This window comes from Bos indicus x Bos taurus, chromosome 16 (assembly GCF_003369695.1).
Source record: "Bos indicus x Bos taurus breed Angus x Brahman F1 hybrid chromosome 16, Bos_hybrid_MaternalHap_v2.0, whole genome shotgun sequence".
Classification (NCBI taxonomy): domain Eukaryota; kingdom Metazoa; phylum Chordata; class Mammalia; order Artiodactyla; family Bovidae; genus Bos; species Bos indicus x Bos taurus.
The window spans coordinates 42,659,691-42,680,766 of record NC_040091.1 but is presented as its reverse complement, the minus strand read 5'-3'; the positions used below and the strand labels follow the sequence as shown (position 1 = coordinate 42,680,766).

Here is a 21,076-nt window from a genome sequence, read left to right as displayed (position 1 = left end):
CCAGTCTTGGCCCCTTGTTAAGTCTCCTAGCTTTGGTAACACCCCTCCTCATTTTTTTCCCTCCCAATGCTATGGGTGTAGTACCTTCCTGCAGTTTCTAGTATCTGATTTATATTATCCTTTTTTTTTTTTTTCTCTCTCTTTGAGCCTGGGAGCATCTGGATAACCATTTCTTCTATTAAATCTCCTGTGTTTGTAATAACTATCATGGTTTCTGTTTCCTGACAGGGTCCTGACTGCTGTAGGTGTGTTGTTAAGTGTAACTCTGGATCTTTTGTTTTTACTTCCGCATAGTATCCTTGTGTATATTCTGTACATCGTATATAGTGATATAATTATCACTACATCCCAATTTATTCATCCATTCTCCTGCTGTTAGACATTTCCACTTTTCCTTAGTGCAAACGATATTGCAAAAATGTATTTATTTATTTTTGGCTGCACTGGGTCTTCGTTGCTATGCCTGGGCTTTCTCTAGTTGTAGTGCTCTGGCTTCTCGTGGGTTCTAGAGCACAGGCTTAGTAGTTGTGGCACTTGAGTTTAGTTGCCCTGAAGCATGTGGAATCTTCCTGGACCACGGATCAAACCTGTGTCCCCTGCACTGGCAGGTGGATTCTTAATCACTGAACCACCAGGAAAGTCCCTCAAACACCATTCTTGTACCTGTTTCTTTAGCTACCTACGCAAGAGTTTCTCTAGGAGATACACTAAAAGAGGAATTGCTCGGTTAGAAGGCTATGCTCATTTTCCAATTGTCTGGTTGTTAACAAAGTTGTACCATTTTACTCCCTGACATTACTTGGTATCATTACACTTTTCATTTCTGGTAATTGGATGGATGTGGTATCTTATTTCCAGCAAGTTACATGTCTTTTCATACCTTCCTCTGTGAATTTTCTGTTTTGTTCCTTAAAAAAAATTTTTTTGTCACACTATTTGCACATTTTTTCCCTGCTACATTTATATTTTCACATTGATTTGTATTATTGTAAATTGATTTGATTTCTCTGTATACTCTGAATGCTTCGTTGGTGAAATGTGTTACAAATATATTTCTCCAATCTAAGGTTTGTTGTTTTATGGTATTTTTTGTTTATATAGAAGTGTTTTTTTTAATTATAGTTAAATTCACAGCTTTTGTGATTAGTACTTTTTTCTTTTTATTTCAAGGTGATAACAATATTTTATATTTCTTACTAAAACATTTAAACCTTTGTTTTTCTGATTTAGGCTTTCAGTCCATGTGAAATTTATTTTTTGTATGGTGTGATGTAAGGAGCATGTTTCAGCTCATGGGTTCTAGAGCACAGGTTTAGTAGTTGTAGCGCTCAAGTTTAGTTGCTCTGAAGCATGTGGAATCTTTCCGGACCAGGGATCAAACCTGTGTCCCATGCAGTGGCAGATGGATTCTTAACTACTAGACCACCAGTGGTTTGCTGATGCTGCTAAGTCGCTTCAGTCATATCTGACTCTGTGACCCCATAGACGGCAGCCCACCAGGTTCCCCCATCCCTGGGATTCTCCAGGCAAGAACACTGGAGTGGGTTGCCATTTCCTTCTCCAGTGCATGAAAGTGAAACGTGAAAGTGAAGTCACTCAGTAGTGTCCGACTCTTCTCGACCCCATGGACTGCAGCCTACCAGGCTCTTCTGTCCATGGGATTTTCCAGGCAAGAGTACTGGAGTGGGGTGCCATTGCCTTCTTCTACCAGTGGTTTACCACATACTAAGCAATTACTCCACATCATTTATTATCATTTATAATTTATCATTTCTCCACTGATTTTTAATGCCAGTGCTGTCATATGGTATATTCCCATATGTGTGTGATCTGTTTCTGGACTCTATTCTGTTCCATTTCTATATTTGTATATTCTTGTGCCAATGCAATAGAATTCTAATTAGTATGATGTTACAGAAAATCTTGTTAACTTATGGGCAAATCCCCACACCTCATTCTTCAAAATTGTCATGGATACTCTTGGATATGTTCTAGAATATTAATTTTTTAAAATGGACATAGACTAGATTTACTATTTGAATTTTACTATCACTTTGTTAAATTCCATAAAAAATCCTGTTGAAATATTCAGTGAAATGACATTAAGTTTATAGATTAACTTGGAAAGAATTGACATGCTAATATTTTCTTCTTGCCCCCAAATAAGAACACCTCCATCTACTTAGATCTTCTTTAGTATGTTTCATCATCTAATTTCATACTACCCTGAATGTACCTGATCTCATCGAATGTGTTTCAAAAATATAGTTGTATAACTTTTTTCCATATGGGTCTTGCTTATCTTTTGTCAACTTACCCTTAAATAGTTAATAGTTTTGTTGCTATTTTTAACAGAAGCATTTAAAATCACATTTTCTAGTTAGCCTTTCCTAATGAAAAGGAGTACTTTGGATTTTTTTATATTGACCTTGTATCTAGACACCTTATTAGTTGTGGTAGCATGGCTCGGTGCGTAACATTTATAAATCTTTTGGTGTTCTTTCCTTGTATTCTAGGGATAACTATTGGGCCATGGCTAAATTTAATTTTCTAGTACTATCTGACTTTTGAGGGGTGACTCTGTATAAAATCTGTAACCTGAGAAACTGAAGGTCTCTGTAGAGTGATTTTCATTTGTCAGAGGGGCAAAAAGCTTAGGTAGAGGAGGCTATTTTGGTCTTAAAACCTAGAACAGTCTTATCTACCTCTATTGACCCTTCTTTGTGTGCTATTGCTTAATTTGTCTAGGGCTGATTACCACTACATTCCCTTCACTGTTTCAGATTCTTTTTAATTTGAACTCCATTGAGAGCTCAAACAATACTACCATCCAGGTTTTTATAACTCTCCATGGTGCTTACCTGAGTACTTATGCAAAGAGCTTTTTTTTAAATTATAAAAGTATAACACATTTATAGGAAACTTGGAAAATACAGAACAAAGTTACATATAGTTCCACTATATATATTATGATTATTTTTTAAGTAGATAAATTAAGAGTTTTAGTTGGTGTTTCAATATCAAACTCTCAAAAATTAATAGAATAAATAGAAAAGAAGGCTATACTAGGTCTGGAAAGCACTATGAACCAATTCAACAAAATTAAGATTTATATAAGTTTCACACAACAGCAGGATACATATTCTACTCAACTTCCCAAAGACTATAAACCAGGAGACACTGGAATATATCCAGGGACGTAATATAAGGTGAAAAAATTTCATGGGCTAAAAAGCTGTTGAAATCATACAGTTTCTATTCTCTTATCACTGTGGAATTATGTTAGAAATAAGTATCAAAAGATATTTGAAAATAACCCACACGTTTTCAAGCGCAATGTGTCATTTACCAAGAGAGATCTTTGACTTAAGAGATTTTCTTTTTTTTAAGGAAAAGATTGGTGTCTACTAAAGAATCCGTGAACTTCTGTTTATTAACTCATTGTAATTCTGTTTTTGTCATGGCCTTCAGGAAGCTACCAGGTGGGTTTTGTGCTCAGTGGTGGCACATTCCCTTGACTCTATTTTTATTTTTTTATTTTATTTTATTTTTTTGACTCTATTTTTAAATATTATTTTTCTTTCTATGCATTCCCCTTTTTCAGACAGCCCTTTCCCCTATACAGACTTTATTACTTAAAAAAATTATTAACTTTACTCCTAGTTTAATGCTCTAGTTTTATTGCTTGTATGGGTCAATGTAAGCTATGTCAAATCATTCTGTGGACAGGTGGAGTTTACATTCTATATGAAAGGTTCAATAGCTGTTGGCTGGATGGCGAGTACGAGGAGTTTAGCAGTGGTGCAAATCTTCTGAAACCCTTAGTGTAGAAATTTAATTTTGATGCTTTAGTGTCTCTGCTTATACAGAGGCTTTTTAACATCCAATTCTGTATTGAATTCGGGGGGGGGGGGGGAGGAATCAGATTTTACTTTAAATTTCTGCTAGTAAATCAAAAAGCATATCATAACCTTGTAAAATAGTGATGCCTGGCATAATTACCCATATTACTGTAGAATTAATATTTTGTTAAGTACTTAATTGTACCTCACGTGAACAGTTGTGTACTTTTCTTTTGACCTGAATCAAAACCTGATTTTTAAAAATCGCTAGCAGAGCGCGTGTGTGCTCTCGGTTTCTGAATTCCAATAACCCTCCTTCAAGGGAATCTCCCAAGGGGGACCTCGGTTGGTTAACTCCGGGGCAATACAAAGCATTTTGTTCCTTTACTCACGGCCCTTACTCGGTCTCCCAAGGAGACAAGTTGAATGCCCACTAAGTCATGCTTTTCCATTACTCATTCCGCCTTTTTTCCCAAGGTGGCGTGTGGGAGGTGTTGTGCTCGGGCTCGCTAAGAATAGGCCGGCAAGCTTTCTGCGGGATAGTACACTCATCCTTTTGCGTGTTTCAGCTCCGACTGCGCAGTGTTCGGCGGCTTCAACGTGGTGAGATGTTTCCCAAACAGACAATGACTCCACACTCGGCTGCCTCCCACATTCGTCTCTGCCCCTCCGCAGGCGTCGGGTCCCCACAGTCCCGCCCCGCCCCACTTAGCCTTGCTTTGTCCCCTTACAAGGCGGATCACCGAGTTAGCCCAGCGCGGCTGGCTGCTGCCGACTAACGCCCTTCGGGGGTCACCCGGGAGGGGACTCTGGGCGCCGCCTTTTCCTACCCCGCACCCCCACACACCAGCTCCGGCTTCTGAGCCACCAGGGGGCGCCCAGCCGTCTCCGCCTCTCTCACCGCCTCCCTTCACCGGTTCCCCCTGCGATTGGCCGGTCGCTCGGAGCTCTGCACCCTGATTGGTCGCTGCCTGTGTCAGTCGCGGGCGCCAAGGCGGACCGAGGTGACGCACGGCAGCCGGGCTTCGGGCGGTGTCCTAGGCCGGCGGCAGCAGGCGGAGCTTGGAGAGGACGGACGCTGAGCAGTCTGACGGCGGCGGTCCTGGGAGGTGCCAGCGCGAGGCTGAGCCGCTCTTCGCCGGTCGCCGCGCCCGGGTCTCCTGGACTCCCGCCCTCCGTGGCCCTTGATGCCGGGCTCGCCAGCTGTGTGATGGGGCTGCCGAGCGGCGCCCTGCGGCTCTCGGCGGCCGCTGCTCGCGCTAAGGAACGTCGGTGCCGGGTTCCCCGCGCCCCCGCGCGTCGCGGCCCTTGCTGACCCTGCCCTCCCGCCCGCCTGTCAGTCTGTCCGCAGCGCGGCTGAGGTAAGGCGGGCGGCGGTTGGCGCTGCGGCTCCAGCCTGAGAATGGGACCGCCCGGGGGGAGGGGCGGCCAGGCCGGGGGCTGGCGGGGTCCGAGCCGGGGAAGCTCCGGGCCGGGCCGGAGCCGCGAATACTGAGGGCGCTGCCCCAGCGGGGCACCGAGTGGGGCGGGGCGGGGTGGGGGAGTCTCGGTCTCGGGGGTGGGGGACCGTCCCCGGGCCAGCAGCGAGCGCCCGGCTTGGGTCCAGCGGCCTGCCGGGTCCCCAGCAGTGGCCCGCACCAGCTCTCCGCCTCCCCTGAGCCGCCAGGTTCCGGCTGTCTCCGGCGGTCAGCCGAGCCGCCGCTGCCCGTCGGTTACCCGGGCTCTTTGCGCACATTACGGCTCTCTGTGCTCTGTGCTGAAGCCACCCTTCTCATTTACCCCCATCCTCTCTCCTCCGTTAGGGTTGGCATCGAGGCTTCGTCTAGGAATGTGGTTGTGCCCTTTTGCCAGATGAAGGCAGGCGCTGGCATCGCGTGGGAGGGGGGAGCCGGGGGGAGCCGCTGTCGCAAGGACTGGAGAGAAGCGCGGTGGGAAGGGAGGGGGCTCGCTGGATGCTGGCCATCGGTGGCGGGGGCTGGTGTGGTCTCGGCGGTCGGCAGCCTGGGATTACTCTGGCAGCCATATTGGGAGGATGATCTGACAAATCCTTTAGGAGCCAAGTCCCGTTGCTGGAAGGCACCGAGTGGCAGCCCTGGCAGCTTTCAGGGTGACTGGCCACACCGAAGCCAAGTTGTGGGGGTTGGGAGGCTACTCCAGCGAGCTAGTTATTGTTCATGCAACACAAAACATTCCGGGCCCTAAAACCAGAATGGAACTCCGAAATCACTTTTTTTTCCCTCCTTGGAGAATCGCTAATTGAGCTTCCAAGGCAAAGTGCCTTCAAGATTGCATTCTCTTTGGGGTGAAATGATGCATTTCTGTGTTCATCGTCTATGATCAGGGCTATGGACACAGAGGGATGGTGATGCCTTACTCGTACAAAGGCAGATCTGAGGATTGCTAAGGCCAATTTACCAGGGTGGAGGCCTGGAATTATCAATAGTATATTGCGTCGCCGGATGGATATATTTTCAAAGTAGCTCAATATGCAGAGGTGAAGTCAACTGGAATAGTCTAATGATGGGAGAGGGTTGCAGTAGTATTTTTGAGGACGCAGGTTGTCAGGTTTGTGGAATCTCGAGGTGGCTGAAATTAGATTGTCAACAGATCCCTTGCTGACATATCTCTTTACTGTTCTAGGCAGCTGTTGTGGAGATACTGAACATGTTGCTTTGTGTCTTAAATGGGTCTTTCCCAGCCCCCTGAAAGTGTAGTGGCTGGATTCAAATAGCTCTTAAGAGGTGATATCATGGTGGATATTTTATTTAAAGGCTGGCATTTTGTCAGCTTAGCTTAGTCATAGTAAAATCTTAGCTTGTGTTCTCTAAGAAGTGAGGTGATGCTTTCTAATTAACTTGGTATGGCTTTTGGATTATGAAGCAAGTGAAATGGGTAAGGTACCACTTAAGGATGGAATATGAAGAGTGCACACATGTTAGCGTTGTAAGAAAAAGATCTGGATAGGAGCAACAACTGAATTTAGTGTGAGCCCATAAATCTGTCTTTTCCCACATACTAGGTGTGGACAGGCCCTGGAGAATGGCATGCCCACCTTTTTTGTCCTGTTGCTTTCATTCAGACTCCCTTTCTTAATGAATAAATTCCTGTGACTTAAGTGGAACTACTTAAACATTTTCAGATAAGGTTTTCTAAGAATAGTCTTAACACTTTATTTTTTATTTTTATCATTAAGCTTTTCTTTTGAAACTTGGTTGAAATTTTTAAAAAATGACTTCAACAGAAACTAGTGTTTTTTGCATTTTATTAATAATGAGAGAAATACAGAATGTCTTGTTTTTAAATTCCATGCCCCAATTAAGAAATATTTCTGAGATGTAAGTTTTTATATTTATTTTATTAGTAAGCAAGATCTGAAGAATGGTGGTTAAATGTAGTCTCAGCACGTGGTAAAGTCAGACCAGAATGGGAGTCTGGGAGGCAAGATTTTGTGCAGCTCCACTCTGATGATTGTTTTTCCAAAGTTTATCCAATCAGGTACAACTTCTGAGCAGACTTTCCTTTTCAAGACCAGAGACGAATGCAGTTTTCCTTTTTTCTCTCTTTTCTTTTTCCCACTTTGAATTTGTGCTGGGAATAAACTGCCAAGAGAAGTGCCAACAGAGGCTCTCCAAGGCCGGAGCTTTCAAGCTCACTTCCTGCTATGGTCTTGTCCTGGGTACAGAGTGAAGGACAACAAAGGGCCCCTGCTTTGTTTCTAAGCGCTTCCCAGGGCTCTGAGCACACCAGGTCTTTCTCAGGGGTAAGATAGCCCTTTGGTTTTAAACCCATGTGATATAATTTCATAAGGCTCTAAAGTGAAAGGTATAGCATATCTACTTCATGTTGTTCTCTTTAAAAGGTGGTCTTGCTCAAGCAGATACTGGTGAATTTCTGGAGTTCATGAAAGCATGTGGATAAATACACATTTAGAACTTTTTCATCTAGTAGAAGGTAAATGAAGCAGATGCAGCTGTGACAGGAAAAACCTGCAAAGGATGCTCTGGACTTTTGACTTGGGTTTTTTGATGACTGGCCCAGTAATTTGTTTATGCTCACTTTGACAACATTCATTCCCAGTTGAGTGTGTGTAGAGATGTAGTTCTTTACTCCAGGAACTTATGCTTTACCGTGTCTGTGGATGTGGTGAGATCAGGTTAACTCCAGCACCTTTCTGTTTTAGTACATATGGTTTAGTGTACCACTACCCTTGCCATGGCGGTTTCTGTGATTTTCAGCCAGAGCCTCTTCCCTTTCTGTGTTGCAGTGTAATATGTATTATCTAATACTCGGTCGGTGTTTTTGTTTTGCAGTGGTTTGTATATTTGTTATAACTCACAAGATTGTAAATGACTGATTTTAGAATATTTTTTACATTTAATATCAATTGTTTATGCCAAAGTGTATCATTCAATTACACTGTCCTCTACCATTGCTCTGTTTGAAGACATTGGTGTGTGTCTTAGTTCTTCCTTCCGTCCGAATTTCTGACACCATTCTGGCAGATGTCCATAACTGTATAAACAACCACATCACAACAATAGTGATAGGATAGCTTACTCTACTGAGCTCTTTCTGTGTGCCAGGCTCTTTTCTAACCACGTTACATGTACACACTCAATCTTTGTAACAGCCATATAAAATACATACTGTTATCCCCATTTTATAGGTGAAACTGAGACAGAGGCTAAATGATTCCCCCAAGGTCACTAGAAGTGGTTAGTGTCCACTAGGCTGAACTTCCTTTGTAACTACTCTTAACTGTAGAATTCCTTAACTTCAGCTCAAAGGTAAGGTTCATTCTGTTCCATAACTCTTATTGTGGCCGTATCTTCTAACACGTCATCACCTTCAGGTCTTAAACTCTGGTAACTTAGAGCTCTCACGTTAGTCTCTTGCTATGTGTTCTCCTACCTCAGGTGTCTGGTCCTATTAGCCCCTTTCAGATTGTACTTCTTCGTCTGCTTTTTCTCCACTGTCATTTCCAGGTGCGTTGCTTCGGCCATTTTCTTACTAGTACTTGCAGCCTTTATTTCTTCACATGCCAGTCTTGAGTCATTCCCGTCATCCGTAGCCTCCCTTTTTAACGGTGTCGTGGAGACCCCTCACACAGTGCTGCGCATCAGTGCCTCGGCGGGTGTCTGGTCTTGGGTCTCCCCTGAAGCTGTCTCTGGTGTCCGTCAGAGCATTTCTGCTCAGTCCCCTCTCCCGCTCTCCACAGTGGCTTTTCTAAAATCTTGACCATTTTAGTTAGGCCTGCTTACTGCCGCACAGTGAGGCAGTCTCAAGGGAAAGGTTACTCTCTCGACTTCTGCTCACCCCTGGGCTTGTGTTTTGGGTATCATTGCCTTCTTTTCGTTTGGGACTTGCTGTATTGGCTACTTCCCTTTCCGTCTTTGCTGTTTCCCCTCAGTTTTCCCCTTGAAAACAGCAGACACAGTCCTACGTTAGGGCCTTTGCTCTGACTTTTTGTGCTACTTGAAACACTTCCCCTGAAATCTGCTTGGCTAATTCCTTCACCTGCTTCAGGTCTTTGCTTAAGCTTAAACCTCACTACCTCAGCAAACCTCTCCTGACCTCATTCATGCATCTGCTTGGCACCCCTTCCCACCACACTCCTGATCCCCCCGACTTTGCTGTAATTTTCCTCCCTCATAGCACTTATATCACCTCATATTCTGTATAACCTATTTTAATGTCCCCTCTGCCCTACTAGGGCTTCCCTTGAGGCTCAACTGGTAAAGAATCCACCTGCAATGCGGGAGACCTGGGTTCGATCTCCAGGTTTGGGAAGATCCCCTGGAGAAGGGAATGGCTACCCACTGTGGTATTCTGGCCTGGAGAATTCCATCAACTGTATAGTCCATGGGGCTGCAAGGAGTCAGACATGACTGACAGACTTTCACTGCCCTACTAGAATGAAAACTTCTCCATGGCAAAGATGTTTGTCTGTTTTGTTCACTGATTTATCCCAGACTCCTGCAACTGCCTGTCATGTTGTAGGCACCCCATGAATAGCTGTTGAATCAAGGATAGAAACATAGAAGACTTTTGTATTAATGAAATGGGATGGGGAGGGGAAGCATTCTCCATTCCTGTTCCCTTCTGGTCATCTCTCTGCCCTCATAGGTTCTGGAAGCAGTGAGGATACTTGCATTTCCAGTTCTTGCCTCCTCATTACTCCCCAGCCCACCGCAGACTGGCTTCCCTGATCCCCCACTTCAACACTGCTGGCGCTCTGATTTCCAGCCCTTTGTTATGATAGCAGGGGGCACGTTTCACGCCTGTGCAGTGCTGGAAGTACTGCTCACTTCACTCCCTCCTTTGTCTGCTTCTGTTCTGTGGGGCTGGTTTCAGTCTTCCAGGCCTTGTACTTTTCTGGCCACTCACATGCCTATCATTTATTCAACACAAATTTTTGTGTAATTTTTAAAGACTTACTTTATTTGTTTTTAAGAACTAGAATTTTGACTACATAACATTTTCAGTGTCAAATAACAGATTAGGCATTACAGGAAAGTTTTATTTAGTTGTAATTTATATCACTTACTGCTTTGAGAAAGGTTTTGAGCAGCTTACCACAATACTGTAGATATGATGAGGCTGTTAAATATGGAGAAGAAACAAAAATCTATATGACAGGAGGAAAAAGTAAATACACAGATTACAGCAGTTTGTCTGTATGTGCACGCACGCTCAGTCGTGTCCGACTCTTTGCAGCCCCGTGGACTGTAGCCCGCCAGGCTTCTCTGTCTGTGGAATTCTCCAGGCAAGAATACTGGAGTGGGTTGCCATATATATAAAGTGTATGATATGTTATTGTAACTTAGTCTTGAAACTTTTGAAAGTCAGACAAAAAGGGAAAAGGAAATTATACAATTTTCATTCTGGTAAAAGAAAGGTAATGGTTTGTCAAGAGCATCTTTTTTCCTGGTAATGAATTCTAAAGAAATTTTAAGAGGAAAGCGTTACAGACATCCTGATGCAAAGATATACATACTAAGTGTTTTCAACAGATCTTTTAAGTAAAAGGAAGAAGTGTTCTTCAAAGACCTATTTTAAAAAAGTAATCCACCTGCTTTCCACACTGAGTATACAACATAAAAATATAACTTAAGTCTTTTCTGTGACTAATGTGGTTCTGGTATATAACTTTATGTAAAGATAAGTCTGAGTATCCCAGCAGAACACTCATTATTTAATAACTCTGGTGAGAACCTGGAATACTTGTATTTTGTGTTGTCATCTCATTGAAAACATACCTATTAAACTTTGGGTAGTGGTTTATCATGTGGCAAGACTGACACATTGTTGCCACATGGAGAAGTCTGACCTGCATTCTTGCCCAGCTAAGGAGCTACTTACCAGGCAGGTAGCTGCAAAGGTGTGGTCACAGGCAGATTTCAGAGAGAACCTTGACTCATACCAAATTTGAATTAACCTCTGACTGAAACTTCCATTTCTACATCATAGCCAAGCTGAGTTCATTTTAACCTGGACAGTTACCAGGCGTAGCTGTTGTCATCCACTTTGACAATAGAACTTAAGTGGAATATTGGGTTTTGGGTGACAGAGTTCCCAGTGGATCTGTAAAATAAAAATTATAGGATGTGGTTTTAGTTATTAGATTGAATTAACTTACTAGATAGAGTTTAGTGTTAGCCATCCGAACAGTGAAAAATAAGAAAATAATGAAAAACTTTAATTTAGAATAGTTTATTTTAAGCCATAGGCCATAGGAGCTGTTGTTTCTGGATGGACCTCTTGGATTATGAGAATCAAATCATGTCACCAGTAAAAAGGAAGGTTCTTGATTTCTTCTTCTTCTTTCTTTTTTTTTTTTTTTTTACATCAAAGCAATGTATTAACAGAAAGCAATAATTTGAGGAGTCCTGTTCACAGACGGCGACCACGGCAACCCCCCTTCCTGCGGGTGCTGTCGGAAGGGATGGGGGTGACATCCTCAATCCGCCCAATCTTCATCCCTGAGCAGGCGAGGGCTTTGAGCGCTGACTGGGCCCCTGGTCCAGGAGTCTTGGTCCTATTTCCTCCTGTGGCCCGGAGTTTGATGTGGAGGGCAGTGATGCCCTGTATCCTTGCACCTCTGGGCTACATCCTGGGCAGCCAACATGGCAGCATATGGAGAGGACTCATCTCAGTCAGCCTTCACCTTCATCCCACCAGTTATATGGCAGATGGTTTCCTTGCCAGAAAGATCGGTGACGTGCACAAAAGTGTTGTTGAAGGATGCAAAGATGTGGCACACACCAAATATATTTTCTCCTTCAGCCGAGGCTGATGACCTGTTCTTCCTTCTTTTCCTTCCCCTTGCTAGGTGCCATTTCTGTGCGTCTTCTCCAGACTCTGCCACCGGAAACAGGTTCTTGATTTCTTAATTGCAGTGACAAGAAGACACGTGTCTAATCTAAAAATTGTTTTGATTTATTTTCATAAATGGTTAAAACAGTTGGGTAGCCTAAATGAGCTAGTTTAATCTCATTTGAAACTGAAAATCTGATCTGTCAGGAAACTTCCTGTGCAGTCTGATTCTTGTCATTGGGTTAGAATGCAGAAAGAAGCTTTCCTAACATATGATCCATTTTGAGCTTTTGCAGCCTGGCTCATGGCTGATTTTTATCCGTAGAGTCAAAGACCAAGAATAGATATACATGCATACACAAAATACATATACACACAAAAATGAATTCTTAGATTTTGGGGGCCATTTTATCAGTACAGCCTTGTTCAGTGACATGGAGTATTGGATACTAAAGCCTGCTTGGTCCTCATGGAAAGTATTCAACCAAGAACGCACAACTTCCATAATAACAAGGAAATTTTCATACCTTTCCAAAATAGGCTCATTAGCTGCAGATACTTATTTTGGGGGTATCCACTTATTCTTTTTTATCATTCATTTTTTTTTTTTTTTTGGGCTGTGTCACTCAGTTCCCTGACCAGGGATTGAACCTGGGTTTCTCGGTAGTGAAAGTGCCCTAATCACTGGACTGCCAGGGAATTCCCTAATTTATTCTTTAAAATGTATTCAATAGAAAAGATTATCTTTTAAATAGATTGCTTGTTGATATTCTAAATTTGTGGGAATATAGCAGATTGTATAAATGTTGAATTTAAAAAATTGCATTTCTTGGTTAAATCTATTTTTAGTTGTGAAAAACATACTGAACAAAGTAGCAATGTACGCGAGTTAACTGCTGACTGCAACACAGGGAAGAAAGAAATAAGTAGAAAAATGAGGAATCAACACAACATTTTTAGGGAACAATGAGATAGAAGGTATGACTTTTAGCTTAGAAAGGGGGATGTTAAGGAAGATATGACTTAATGCTTCCTGCCTCATGGTGGCCTTGACCTTGTCCTCAAAAGATATGGACTTGTAATAGGTTGGAAGGGAGATTGAGCTTCTAAGCATTACATGTTCGGTGTGATAAGGATCTTGGTGAAGAAGGTTTCAAGTTGTACAGTGAAAACTGAGACTGGAGAAAGAGGTTGGATTGTGGAGGCCTATCAATTTTTAGGTTGTTTTCTGAGGCCATGGGAACCAACTGAAGGCTTTTAAGAAGAGGGAATGACATGAATTGACCTCTGTTTAAGGAATATAATCCTGGCTGTTTTCTGTAAAAAAAAAAAAAGGGGGGGTGGGTATTACAAAACCCAGCCAACCAAAAAACTAAGATTATTTCATTCTTGTTTGTTCATTTTGCTGAAAAGTCAGTTTGAGAATTTGTCTTAGGCTCCCAATAATCCAGAGTGCTTCTGAGGGCACGAGAGAATTGCACAAGATTTAAGCAATGGGGCAAAAATTTAGAAAAATTCAAATGAATTAGATCTAAATGTTTTATTATCCCTCTATTGTTAGTGAACGCTTCTGGAATTTTTGCTCCATTCCACTTTATAATGCTTCTAATCATATGTCATAAGGAAAGAAAACTGGTCAGAGGAACAGTCTAGAACTGAGGCTATTAAGAGATTTAGAGTATGTATGGTTGCCTTTCCTACCTGCCTTTGGCTCTTTAAAACTTGGAAAATGTATTTTAATTTTTATTGTTTTCCTATAACTTCTTAAAAATATTCTGTAATTGTTATTTCTCACTGAAATTTAAACTTGATTTCAGATTTACATAATTGGTAACTTTTTTAAAGGATCAGGAGGTTTTGAAACTAATTCTTTGATGGACATCCATTATAAAAGAGATACTCTTTGTTTGTAGGAAAGTAACAAAGTAACACTTGGCTATAGCCCGCTTAACTGTAGTTTCTTATTTTACTGTATAAAAATTTAACTTGCTTGTGAAGACAGTTGCAATTTTACAACAGGACAGTTAAATCAGAAAAGAAAAAATGTGTTTAGGTTCAGGTTGTTTGGGGAAAGTAATTTTAAAACGTACATATCGCTTCCAAAGAAGAATGACTGTTAAGCTATTTTAATTAGGGAGGAGTATGAAATTAATTTTATCCTTTTTCTTTTTCATCAGTCCATCTTTATTTTGAAACAGCTTGCTTTTTTATTGATACCATTCCAACATCAGTTTGTTGATACACAGTTATTCAGTCACTAAGTCGTGTCCAACTCTTTTCGACCCCATAGACTGTGGCACACCCACTCAACCAAAATGTTTTGACTCCTCTATTCAAGACCATGTGATATATGGGATTAGAAACATGACTAAATTTCTGTCTTGTCCTCAAGGAACTTTAAGCTGTTTTTCTTTATTGCTACAAAACAGCTTATTCTGCTCTAGATAAGGTTAATGAGTTGAGAAGTATTAAGTGGAGAAACATTTGCCTTTGGTTTGCAAGAATTGAAGAATCTATGACGGCTTTAAAAATAGGTAGCATATGAGAAGGTCCTGGAAGAAAATTGGGTTTTGAGAAGAACAGGGGAGGTGGAAGAGTACACTGGGTAAAAGGAGCTTTGGAGCAAAGGCACAGGCGCAGAAAAACGAGATGCTCTCAGAAAACCCTCTCGTGGGTGGTGGTTAAGGAATGTGGATGGAAGGCAGTGTTTTGTGGGCTTGTAAAAATAGGTGGTTTATGTTACAGAACACATTGAATGCCAGTGTGGGGAGTTCAGTCGTTCCTTGATAGGCAGTGGAGAAACTTTGAGGATTTTTAAGTGAAGAAACTTGTGCTTCAGGAGTGTAACACTGACAGCTTTGCATAGTGTGGATGGAGTAGATGAAAATGGCAGTAGAGTGTAGTGTGGTGGGGACAAGAGGAAGGAGGAGAAAAAGGGCTTAGGACAGTTAATAGTCTTGGGTGAGATGTATTGAAGGCGTAAGAGCGGTGGTACGATGGTGATGAGAGAGATTTTATAGGTGAAAGCCATGTAACTTGGCATTGATTAGATGGATAGGGGAAGCAAGCTCTTTAGCCTGTGGGAACAGGAGAATGGTGAGGACACTAAAAGAAATAGAAAAGAGCTGGGGGAGGTGGAAAGATACTTGAGGTTTGGGTGTGTCAAGTTGAATGAAATGCTGGGAGGATAGCTGGGTAGAAGGGTCAAACAACTGATGAAAAGTGTATGTATGGGGACATTCTGTATTAAAGATGTTAGTATTTTGGTTCCTGGTACTTTATATCAAAAGTCAGCAAGGAGATTTCAGCCTTTATTGTTTATAAGTCATTTAGCAGCAGCAGCAGCACTTCGGTAGGCCCTGGGTAGAAAACAAAAGAAGAAAGTTTTTGTTTTTTTTTTTTTTTTAATTTAAATATCCACAATATTCATTAATTGTCAATATTTGTCTCTTCTATTACCCCCCGCCCATCATGCTATTTAATTAAAGTTACTGGGTGTCTTGAGCTGTAGAGTTTTCTCTACTCTGGGTTAGGCTGTGATTGTATCTTCTGGGTATTGTTTAAATTGTTTCTTTGCTCCGTGTGTGTCCTGTAAATGAGTCTTGATTCTGTCAGTGTTTTTTTTTAAGGGGGTGGGCTAAGAATATGTGCTAGGAGGTTCTGTGTGTCTCCTGTTGGAGTGTATCAGGCGGCATGGGCCACGTCAGTATCCCACTGTTAGTATTGTTAAGGTTGATGATCCTTTGGTTCAGATTATGTTACCCTAATTCATACAATATAATCTTCCCACATCAATCAGCCTTTCATTTAAGGCTTTTTTTTTTTAGTAGATAGTGATGATGCAGAGAACCTTTTTGTTAGTAGGGGTGGGAAATGGTGACTTTCTATTTCTGTCATTTCTTCTGCATTTATTAGCTGGACTTTTTCCATAGAAAAGAACTTGCTCTCATTGACTATTTGACTATCCTGGAACATACAGGATACAGGGACTGGATGCATGCTCCATTCCTGGTTTTATTTGCAGTTTTCAGAGTAATGAGATTTTTGGAAGTATCGTTATGAACCTCTGAATTTAATTTTTAATAAATATAATATATATAAATAAATATATAAATAAATATATAAATAAATATATATAAATAAATAATATAACCTCTATATTTAATTTTGCAGTCCATATGCAGTGTGCCTGTATGTATGCATGTGTTTTTATGCTCCAGTTATTCCATCTTTGTCCAGTGGGGGCCCCTTTCAGTTGGCAGCTGTGTCTTTTCACCGTGACCCCATTCGTCTTTGATTTCATGCTTATGGTCATACTAAATGTTCCAGAATCATCCTGAAATTTCTTGCCCAGACTTGGAAATTGCCATTTTTTCAAGGAACCTAAGTTTCAAAGAGATTTTGAAGGAATAGGATGTTCACTTTGGGAAGCTATTAAAGAGCATACAAGCTGGAATATAGTCATGTAAAATGATAGCAGTGTTCTCACAGTGCATTTGGGGTTGGTTTTAAGTGCTGTAGGAAATACCAGTGATTCCTGGAATGTTTGGGTCCTCATTTGAAAGAGGTAAGACTAGAGCTGGGCCATCAGCTAGAGGAGAAAATGAAGGTTCTTGGGGGAGAAATTGTTAGAACACGTGAAAGAATGTGTGTGGGATAGTAAAGGCGCTTGACCAGCCGCAGAGTACCTTGACTGGTTTTGTAAGCACTGGGGAGTAAGAAAAGTTTATTGGATTTGGAAGTGAAATTGAAAGTCACTTGCAGTAGGGTTGGCAGTTGCATAAAGTTGGGTTCTCAGCTGGAGGTTTACAACATAATTTTTAGAAAATGAAAAAAACAAAACAAAACAAAACTAGCCATACCTGGGCCCTATCTCAAAATCTGAAGTCTAGGCTCATTTACTTTTCTAAAGATCCTGTGATTGTTTTGTGCAAACCCCTTACCCTCATTTAAAGACATGGATTAAAATTAAAAGCTCAAAGATTAGTTTCTCTATTGCATGTATGCTAGGCATGAGGTAGTAAGGACATGGATTAAGGTTAGGGCAGAGGAAATGAGAGGAGGGAAGGGATAGAAAAATGGAAATTAATGTTTTAAAAGTTTTCATGTAGTATTTCATGAATAATGTTACCACTAATGAAAGGATTCAAAGAGAAGGAAGCAAAGATGACTCCTAGCTTTATAGTATGGGGCCAGATAGAAATGGGAAGATTGGCAGAGATTGCTAGTTTTAAGGAGAAGATAATGGGACACATTGAGTGTTGAGATGCTGGCTGTATATTAAAGTGGACTCTGAGGAGTTAAAGTGTGTTCTGTGTCTTGCTTTTTGTGAATGCTTCATTCACTGTCTTGACAGAGTACTCAGCTACTGACTATAGGTCATGTTATATAGATTGGAAGAGTTAATAATTTTAAGCTTTCATTTAATAAATTTAATTCAAATAAATGATGTACTAAAAAAAGAACCGTCTGTTTATTGTAAAATAAAATGTGAAACAGACTGGAAAAAACATCACAGCAAATATAAAAATATTAATATCAATAAATATTATAATCATTTAAAACATAAAAAAGTAAATCAGATAAAGGATAATTCTTACAATTGGGAAATATAATTCATTAGCTCATTCCTTCAACAAACATGTGGTAAACTCTTTCATCAGACACCATTTTAAGGTATCTGATGAAAGAGCTAGCAGACAAGATCTTCAGAGCATTCTGGTGGTGGTGTGAGAGACAGACAACAGACATGTTCCCAAAAAACAAGAAATAAGATAGAGTATTTTTTTGCCTTTTCCTATGGAAAGCATTAGTTGTACAGCTGGAGGTGAGCATTCTTAACCATTACTTAATTATGTGGAAGAAACTGGTCAGGACCAAAAATTTGGTCTCTGGTAATTGGACCCGTAAGTATTTTTCTTTTATAGTTTTTTCTTTTGTTCAGTTCTTCTTGAAGATGTTTATATAACAGAGTACAGATTGAGATCTGTTGTTTCTTGTGGAAATTACTTATGTGGGTTCTTTTCACTGAATGGTGTTCGTTTTGTTCTGTGGGGAGAAAAACTATTCCTCTAGAAAATGTTCAGTTTTCCCTGTGGCTTCATTCAGTAGTGAAATGTAGTGAATTGATTCTGCCATGGGTCAGAGGATAGAGCTTGGGTCTTTTGGAACTGTCTGTGATTATTGTACGGGATCGTTGTGAGGGCCAAATGAGATACTTAAGAAAGGGGTCATCAAAGTTAAAGGAATTCCTGGATACCTACAGGCAAAGAAGCTAGCTGGAGCTTATCTCTGTCCTTTGCTGTTTAAATATACACCGTGTAACTAGATGTTTCAAACTGAAATTAAAATATAAAAATTCAGTGCATTTCTTTAAAAGCAAGTAATAAGTTGTTTTGCAGATGGGTAGTTTCTTGTGTAGGAACCCTCTTTAGCAGATAAACATTTTTTTCCATATATTATTGGAAATTGATCCAGAAAAACAGAGAGTAAATAAGATGTTTGTTATTTTGCAGTTAATATTTTTTATCATTAAGTCTAGGGACTTTTTAGGTATGGTAAATAGATAATGGAACAGGAAAACAAATTACAGTCTTTAACTTTCTATCTGATAATTTACTGTTGAGAATATAAGGTTTGTGGGGCTTCCCAGATGGCACAGTGCTAAAGAATCTGCCTGCCTGTGTAAGAGAATGCGAGTTCAGTCCCTGGGTTGGGAAGATCCCCTGGAGGAGGAAATGGCAATCCATTCCAGTATTCTCACCTGGAAAATTCCATGGACAGATGAGCCTGGTAGGCTACAGTCCGTGAGATCACAAAGAGTCAGACAAGACTGGTTACTGATTTATTCATGCACACATACAAGATTTATAGGGAAGAAAAGGGATGAGATTTTTAGAAATGGAAACAAATAGTACTAAGATTTAATAGCTCTTCTGCTCAAATTAGCCTTGTTTTCTTTAATTCTGCCTATCTTATATGAACTTTTTTTCTTTTTTAAAGGAAACTTGAACATAACTTCCTGAGAAGATTTGATTCTTTATTTCTGGACTTCGTATATATAACAAGACCGTCAGAATGTCGGGAGCCTCAGTGAAGGTGGCTGTCCGTGTTCGGCCCTTCAATTCTCGAGAGACCAGCAAAGAGTCCAAGTGCATCATTCAGATGCAGGGCAACTCAACCAGTGAGTGCATGCTGTGTTCTGTCAGTCCTGTCTCATCTTCCTGTCCTTCCCCCTTTCCTTCTTGCTGTCATCAAAATAAATGAACATGTGGCTAGTAACACTTGGAACTTTGCTGTTCTGAATGTTCCACTGAATGTTTTCCCCTGTGATTTTTGCTGTAGCATATTTAAATATTGGCTGTTTATCTTCTTTACAATTGAGAATTCCCTAGAAAACTGAGTGAATTTAGCTAGTGTTATTAAGTTGAAATCTTAATGATAGTGAAGGTGTAAGCAGTGATTTTTAGTAAATGATGCTGTGAAATATACCTTATTGAGGGTGCAAGATTGCTTTAACTTCCTTGATTTTCAATAGTACTTGAGCTTACCAAGATGGTCTTAACACTTACACTGCTTCCTTATGATGATTCTTTGAGTTGAACGACAGATATAGCTAAAGCAGATAATAAACTTGTAAATTATTACTAAAAATGATCAGTCCTTGCTTCCTGGTTTGTTTCTCTGAACTATTCCTTAGGTGAAAAATGACGGAAGCTGGAGTTTTTGGTACTTGCATTAGTTACTTGATGTGGGTCTGTAGGCAAACTATTACTTAAATAATGGTAAGTTCTACCATTTTAAAGCCTGTAACTTTGGGATAAAGTAGAATTGTTGTTCTTTCAGACCCAAGTTAATGCTAAATATTTGAGGAAATATGCTTATCTGTTTGTGGGCCAGTGTTCTGTGTAGAGGATTCTCCCAGTGGGAAATAAATCTATATGTTATGTTTGAGGTGTACAATGGGTGCTTTGACATGTTTATACATTTTTAAATGATCAACACTATCTAATTAGCATATCCATCACTTTTCATAGATAGTCACCTTTTATTTTAAGGTAAGAACACTTGAGATCTACTCCTTCAGCAAATTTTACATAAACATCATTAACCATAGTCACCATGATGCACTTTAGGTCTCCAGAACTTTGTACCCTTTGATCAATGTCTCCTTTTCTCCCCCAGCTCCCAGCCATCACTCTCTATTACTGTGTGTTTGCCATATATATGCACACACACACACATACATATTCCCCGTATACAACTTGGAACTTTCTTTTGCTAACACATTTTTCTGAACTTGCTAAATAGGACTTGCAACATTCTATTTTTTTGAAAAAGGGTCAAACGTTGGAGTCCAAACTGCTGTACCATTGTTTGTGTTTTACATTTCCTTGTCAGTTGTGCCAGTGATTCTGTGAATTATATATCCTATGAATAATTGTAAAAGAAAGATGCAGAATTTGGTATTATTCTCTAACTAATGTTATATTCTTAAATGTCACTCATCGAGGCTATGTTCTTATTTCTATTTCATTTTAAGAATTAAGTTTTACACAGTATATAACTAAATCCTTGGACAGGGCCTTGCTAGCCTTCTCTATATCATTCTGGTTTTAGTACAGGTGCTGCTGAAATGAGCACATTAAATTCTGGTTATTGAGCCTCTTGTTTCTTTCTGAAAAATGCGTTTATTTATAACTTAGTATGGAGGCATTTTTGACTGTTGGTGTTGCCTCTAAATGTCCTGGTATATCACAAGTTCTTTTAAAGGGTGGACATTAGGAAATCCTGGATCAGGAGCCAGAATTGATTCCAGAAAGGTCTACTTTTCTCTGATCCGTTTTGTATACTGACTATCCAGGAGAAATCCCCAGTATCATGGAGATGGAGTTTCATTCATGGTTGGGATGTTGGTA

The 21,076-nt window shown here is 40.5% G+C and overlaps 1 protein-coding gene and 1 pseudogene across 11 annotated transcripts in view; one reads left to right on the top strand and one right to left on the bottom strand.

The window, feature by feature from the left end:
• The first annotated feature begins 4,906 nt into the window (after nucleotides 1–4,906).
• KIF1B (kinesin family member 1B) overlaps nucleotides 4,907–21,076 on the top strand; it is a 151,394-nt gene continuing 135,224 nt past the window's right edge. For 7 of the 10 annotated variants that reach the window (XM_027564939.1, XM_027564935.1, XM_027564941.1 and 4 more), the window contains exon 1: nucleotides 19,236–19,341. In XM_027564939.1, the coding sequence (XP_027420740.1) occupies nucleotides 19,236–19,341 (106 nt within the window). Of the gene's footprint in view, nucleotides 5,204–19,160; nucleotides 19,342–21,076 lie in introns of those variants that run through there. The other 3 variants (XM_027564943.1, XM_027564942.1, XM_027564934.1) reach the window with 3 other exon arrangements.
• Nucleotides 10,311–12,235, bottom strand: LOC113906592 (annotated as a pseudogene). Its single transcript, XR_003514933.1, has one exon. The product of XR_003514933.1 is annotated as a 40S ribosomal protein S14 pseudogene (transcript).